The following is a 7,105-nucleotide window of genomic DNA, read 5'->3' as shown; positions in this document are numbered from 1 at the left end:
GGGGGGAGGGATTAGATTAGGTACAATAAGGAATCCATGGGACTCTAGGGTAAGAGGCGCGTGAAGAAGCTCTAACTGATTTTGCCATCACTGAGCTGGGAAAATCAAATTCTCCAATGTGGGGTGGGGAGAGGAGGGGTTTCAAAGTTTGAACCATAGATTCCTGAAGACTAAATACCAGGCAAAGAGCTCTTCCCTGGTAGGCCAGAAGGTGCCTTTCCCTGGCTGCAGTTAGAGCCTTGGGGAAATTCCACAGCTGGGGCAGACAGCAGCACACGTAATGGGACTGCTTCTGTCAAAAGAGTAAACCACACGCTTCTGGAAAGTGGTATGGAAAAATGGGAGGCGACTCCAGATAAACCAGGTTTCAAGTGAAGTCTCTGTGGCTCATCGCATGACCTGGGAATTCCGCAACTATTTTGTAGATTTGTTGTGATGATTGCGTGAGATATCAGTAATGAGCACTGACCACAGTAGTTCCTCTGCAAATGTTTCCACTGTTCCCCACATTGTCCTATGGCCTCTCATCTCCTGGGGGAATCAACGTTAGGTAGGGCTGTGTCTGGTAACTGTGCAGGGCATGAAAGTTCAGAGCAACTCATACTAAGAGAGAACTCGTAACTCCTAAACATAAAGGCAATTATATATTTATATTTATATTCATATATCTCAATATATAAAGGCATTTTTATAAATAAAATACAATAAAAGGGATAACACTTAAAACAGCGTTACTAATAATATAAATAAAGCAGTCCACAATGAGATTGCCTAAAAGATAATTTTTCTCTTCCTGTGGACAGTGTCCCATATACAACCTCATTCTTTAAAAGCAGTTTCTGACCTATGGCTTTCGATGACCATACTTCCGTTTTGTGAGTCAGAATGACCACCTGAACACGGGACTCCCCCAAATTTTCTAAAAGTATCACTCTAACTTAATTGGCAAGACACACAGGGTAGGTTTTCGTATTCTGTGTACTAGGCTTTTGTCCTGTGCTAGTCACAGAGCAAAGGGTTGCAGATTACTCCCTCCAAAACAAGGCAAACTGCAGTAAAGCAACATGGAAGATCAATCTTCTATGCGATCGGTACTAGCAGCTACACCAACTTCTACACCAGCCTAACACTCAACTAGGCAATCATCTACTACATTCCCCTGGAAGTAACCCTTGCATAGTGGCCCAGCTGAGACAATACATTTTCACTAACAGTTCTATATGTAAGAGATATAGACCTATGTTGGGGAAGATGGATGCAGTTAGTTATATAGCAAGTTGATTCATACACTCTCTTGTGATAGCTAGGAAACTAATGTTAGTTTCAAGCATGTATTTTGAAAAGCAGTGGGACATTAAAGCACTGATTTTTTTTTTCTCTCTGGCCTTGGTTTCCTTTCTGCATAGGGCAATAATCCAACCAGACCTTGCACTCTTCCTGCTTCATAATACCGCTTAGTAATTAGTGCCTTGAGATTGAACATTACTTGTGCTCACGTGCAGACAGAAAGTGAGTCAGCAGGTCTTATTAGCACTGTGGTGAAAGGCACTCATACAATTCATCAGCCAATCCTGCTATTATAAACATTAGGTCACACTTGTGGTTGGTTTCAAAACATTCTTAGAATGTCTGATAACACAATATCAAATGACAGCTTTCTATCTGGAAATATGGCTAGTGGCAAACTTCAAATGGACTGGGCAATTCCCTTCTTACTGAATTGGTCAGCAACACTGGACCCCACGACATGAGTTCTTACTATCACAGAATGACCCCTCATTCTCCAAATGCTTGAAAACTAGGAAATATGAGGCCATTTCCTATTGAAAGGAAAGGAAGAAATGGAGGAGGAAACTTCTACAGCATAAATAATATAAAAGGGCACACATTTTAAGATACATTCATGACATTACAACTACAAAAAAATAAATAATGCTTTTCTCTGATTTGAATGCATGGCCTTCATACTGTCCATCCCCGGGCCGGTGTGTGCAGTTACTAGCTTGCAGTGGGAGCATGATCATCCTCAGGTTTCCTGGGGTTGCTGAAGGACCCCTGATGGGCTGTCTAAAGGAATGCCAGAAGGAGACCATGTTGTCTTCTCAGTACAGTCTTCTGAGACAGGTGACAAAATGAGAGGGTTCCAATTTAAAGTTTTGTTTTCTGTTTCTGAATGGAGATAGTTGTCTCCTGAAAAACAGAAAGGGTTGGGGAACACGATGAAACAACAAAGGATATATATATATATATACACACACACACATATATATATATGTATATGTGTGTGTGTGTGTATATATATATATATATTTTTTTTTTTTTGCCAGTCCTAGGGCTTGAATTCAGGGCCTGGGTACTGTCCCAGAAGCTCAAGACTAGAGCACTACCACTTTGAGCCACAGCTCCACTTCCGGTTTTCTGGTAGTTAACTGGAGATAAGAGTCTCATGGACTTTCCTGCCTGGGCTGGCTTTGAACCTCAATCCTCAGATTTCAGCCTCTTGAGTAGGATGACAGGCATGAATCACTGGCACCTGGCTATAAAGGCTGGTTTTTACACAGGAGTTTAAAAATAGTAATGTTGAGCAATAGAGAAGGAACAATGAGCCAAAGTAGAGTCCAATTATATTTGGCTTAAATTTGTGAGAGACAGTAGGTTTAAAAAGCATAAAAGTCTTTAGGTTGAATACCTCTAAAAACTCTAAAGTAACTATCTTAAAGAAAGCTTAGTTGGGTATGGTGGCTCATACCTGTAACCATAGCTACAAGAGGCAGAGTTCCAGGCCAACCTTGGCAAAAAATTGACCAGATACCATCTCAAGCAATAAAATCTGGATGTGGTATACATGCCAGATATCTAGGAAGCATAAATAGGAGGACCATGGTGTAGGTTAAGGCAGGCATAAATGCAAGGCCCCATTAAAAAAAAAAAACTATAGCAAAAAGGGCTCGAGTTGAGTGTCTGCCTGGTAAGTGCAAGGCCATAAATTCAAACCTCAGTACTTCCAAAATTAAAAAACAAACAAACAAGCAAACTCACCTCATATCATAAAGGTGTCATTCTCTCAGCAGGTACAAAGAAAACCCAAGCCTATTTGGGTCTATTAATTATCTCAAATGTGATTAACAGCATGAGATGTGAGGATGTCATAATAGGATTTCAAATAATCCTTTATCCAACCTATCTTTTCTTGAAGTTTCCTAAACTTTCACTCTGTCTTGTAGGAAATAGGTGAACCCATCAGAGACCACTGAGAAAGCCATAGTTTAAAACACCCTCCCGTACCTCTGTTAAACTCTGCTGGGTCATCTTCTGTGGACTCAGAGTTGACATCATTTGTGTTGTCCTGACAGCAGGAGTGTTGGGTAGGTGTTAGTACCACACTGTCCTTGAAGCTCTCCTCAGGAAACTGGCCACAGTCAGAGACAGTGGAAGCCAGACACACAGGCATCTTCATGGCTCGGAGGGGCTTCATTTCCAGGCTGTCTTGAGGGTAAGGGGCTCCCACGGGGACCACAGAGAGGGCACTGTTGCTCAACGTGCTGCTGGCTTTGGTAAAACACCTGCAGAGTTTAAACCAAAGAAACAGGAGTGTCTCAGGGGCATCAATAATTAGAATCTGAAATAGCATTTGGTATTGTATATACAGATTTTTTTAAATGAACACTGGTACTTAAAAATGACTTTATGATTATTATGCCTTGAAATACCAAGAACTCAAAAATTACAGCTACGGTGGAATACTGCAGGAGAATGCATCAAAAGGCAAATCATAAGAACAGAACCTTGCTAGGTACTGCTTGCTCACACCTGTAATCCTAGCTACTTGGGAGGCTGAGCTACTTGGGAGCTAAATTGGAAGCCAGCCTGGGTTAGAAAAGTCCACAGACTCCACCTCTAATTAACCAGAAAACACCAGGTTTATCATACACAAAAGTCTGTGCTACTTTTTAAGAATTCAGGTTGTCTGGGACCTATCAATTTATTAAGAAAATCTTTTGGCCTGTCTGACTAACCTATAAGATAGGAAAATGGCATCACACAAAAAATAGTAAAATATTATTTAACCATCTGAACAGTACAGATGCAGGATTGTATTTGGAAAACAAAGGTAGTTAGAAGTTGACTAAATATATTTTGGCTATTTCTGAAATACTTGCTAGAGAACTATTCCATGTCTGATTACATGGCTAAATATTTGTTAAACCTGATTATGAAGAGTTACTGCAATTAGGCTAAATCATTATTTAAGTTTTGCAGTGTGTGTGTGTGTGTCTGTGTGTGGATGCATGCGTGTGTGCATGCACACACACCCATGCATGGGAATGGAATCCATGTGATCCTACTAAACTGCAGACTAGCCCACAGTCTCTCTTTTGATTATCCTGAGGGCAAGGACTAACTATGAATCTCTTGGATGCGTGATGTTTATTTTCATGCAGGTACTTGGGAGACTTCTGAAAGTTATATTTGGGTGATGGTTTAATATTCAGCTCGTCTCTGCTGTTTCCTCATGCCATTGTGTCTCACGTAGGGAGCAAGTAGAACCCTGATGACATTCTTCCAAGGCCTCATCCTCCATTCTCACTGTCAAACTGCTAGAAGCTACAATGCCCAGTATCAGACTAGGAGTTTCCTTTGGGGACTTAATTTACCAGTGGCCACTGCACTGGAGGTAACTATAAATGCTGGGAAACAAGACTGGGGTGCATTAGTGAATGTGGCAAACTGACCCCCAAACAACTGACAAACAAACAAATAAATAAATGACCCAAAGCACCACTCTCTGACAACAGATCCCTGGCCTTCATATAAGAAACAGAAAACAGATGAGGAAGATATATAACTTCTTCAAAAGGAAGATACTAAGTTTATACAAAACAATCAGCAATAACAAATTGATCTGCTAGAAGGAAGAGTGAAGGTATGCCGAGCAATTAACAAACCAACTAAGTAAATCAAATCCTTGGCCTGAAAGAACCCCTAAAGTACTCTCTGTTCATCTCTGTACCCAGTTTTCATTGGAGCACATGTGGCTTCAGTTGTGAAGGAGCTCCCAAATGTAAGAGCACACAGGCTTTTGAGGATGTCACTGCAAAAACACTTGGAGATGGTTTGTATGATCTATATATTCCAGAGTGCTATTCCCAAGAGTTTTTGTTCTCTTCTTGACTATCAGCCACATAGCTTGTACATTTCCCGGCCCCCCCCCCCCCCCTCCCAGGCTTCCCCCCCCCCCCCCCCCCCCCCCCCCCCCCCCCCCCCCGCTATATACATTTCTTCAAGCTAAGTTTTGATTGGCTACTTCCTGTCCATTTCCAGTCTCGCTAGGCCCCTTAATTTCTTGTTCTTTCCCGATGGGACCTTAGTTTGTTCATCTGTGAATTTCATCAGTGTCCTCTCTACTTTCTCTTAACAAACTATCAAGACGGATGGCAAACAGATCCCATTTAATGTCAATCCCTTCGCATTAAACTAGCCAATCCAACTGACAAACCACACTGATTACATATCCAGAGCTGTAATACTGCATCTAAATGAGGAGAGAGGCAGACAGCTTTTGATGTTTTGATTAATAACTTTTTTATTTTTTGCCAGTCATGGGGCTTGAACTTAGGGCCTGGGCACTGTCCCTGAGCTTCTTTGTGTTCAAGGCTCTACCGTTTGAGCCACAGTTCCACTTCCAGCTTTTTCTGAGTAGTTTATTGGAGGTAAGAGTCTCACGGACTTTCTTGCCTGGACTGGCTTTGAACCATGATCCTCAGATCTCAGTGTCTTGAGTAGCTAGGATTACAAGTGTGAGCTACCAGTGCCCAGCTTTGTTTAATTCTTGAAATGCCTGTCCCATAGAAAGATTTCTCAATTGAGAAAGAGGGAAATGTCATCTTGCAAAGTTCCATTAAATATGCTTCTTTCTAGCTTCTCACAGTGAACTCTTACTTACTGGGTTAAAAACCTGAAAAGGTTCCAGCTAAGGAAATCCAGTGAGGCAGGCAGGCAGGCAGGCAGGCATTCATAACATACCACCAAGTCTGTAGAGTAAAATCAAACTTCCCCACACTGCCACCCTCTCCTCTTGCTCATCTTCAATTATTATTCCAGTCATGCTTCCTCCAGTTCATACAACAACTCAGGCAATGTTTCTCCCCAGACAGCTATTCCTAAGCTATAAGGACTTAAAAAAGGGACTAAAGGTCGGTAATGACTTGCTTCCTAAAAGTCCACTCAAAGAAATACATTCACGTCTAAACCTGAGGAGGTAGAGAGAAAGGAAACTGGAGCAACAGGACCCAGTCCAGGTAAGGGTCCGTGTAGGAAGGACTGTAAGGGAGACCTGATGAGTGTTTGGGCAGCGATGGGACATGAAACATGAGTTTGATCGGGGCAACGTCACATCTAAAGGGGTGGGCCACACAAGACACTATTGGGTAAATCACTCATCACTGTAGTGTTTCCTAGCTCAGTGATTGCATCCAACTACCTAGATCCATCCTTGACTCTTCCTTCCACTACCCTCCCCTTCCAATTACTCTAATTTTTATTTTTGTTTCAATCTCCCAAACTTATCTACTGCTAAATTCTAAATCTCTCTAATTCTTCATGTTGTCTCCACATGTTCAACTACCCTAATTCACTATTTCTCATCTGGACTATTACAACTGCTATCCTAACTGTCCCCACACTGTTCCCCTCCCTTCAAATGGTATCCAGAGTGTTCTTAGAAACCAGTCTTCTCATGATGCTATCCTGAGGAATCAGGAATCACTCACTCAACATGGTTCTGAGTGATGTGATTTCTCTCCCTTTTGACCTCTGCACCTTTCATTTCCTCAGTCCCTTCTACATCCGCCTTCTTTAGATTCTCTGGGGCTTTAAGCATTCTGCATTACTAGAGATTGGAATAAATAGAATTCTCTGCTGGGAAAGCTCCAAACCTATCCCTTCCTCTTTTACTTGATTTTACAAATTCTTCGGAGATTAGCAAAAAATGTCATTGCTTAGGGAGGTCTTTCCTCTCTAACATACCCTCCCTGACTTTTCCTTTAAAGCATCTAACTTTAATTGTATATCCACAGTTCTGATTTATGTCATTTGTGAGAAAGGT

The 7,105-nt window shown here is 41.7% G+C and overlaps 1 protein-coding gene across 1 annotated transcript in view; it reads right to left on the bottom strand.

The window, feature by feature from the left end:
• Positions 1 to 6: 6 nt before the first annotated feature.
• The window catches only part of Cdon (cell adhesion associated, oncogene regulated), an 82,668-nt gene continuing 75,569 nt past the window's right edge, over positions 7 to 7,105 (bottom strand). Inside the window, exons 18-19 of the mRNA XM_013009457.1 lie at positions 3,286 to 3,563; positions 7 to 2,190 (exon numbers count right to left, since the gene is read on the bottom strand). Of these exons, the coding sequence (XP_012864911.1) occupies positions 2,027 to 2,190; positions 3,286 to 3,563 (442 nt within the window). The 3' untranslated portion in view covers positions 7 to 2,026. The remainder of the gene's footprint in view (positions 2,191 to 3,285; positions 3,564 to 7,105) is intronic.

The sequence above is a fragment of the Dipodomys ordii genome, unplaced genomic scaffold, assembly GCF_000151885.1.
Source record: "Dipodomys ordii isolate 6190 unplaced genomic scaffold, Dord_2.0 Scaffold10, whole genome shotgun sequence".
Taxonomy (NCBI): Eukaryota; Metazoa; Chordata; class Mammalia; order Rodentia; family Heteromyidae; genus Dipodomys; species Dipodomys ordii.
The sequence above is the reverse complement of the archived record's forward strand: the minus strand, read 5'-3'. Positions and strand labels throughout refer to the sequence as shown.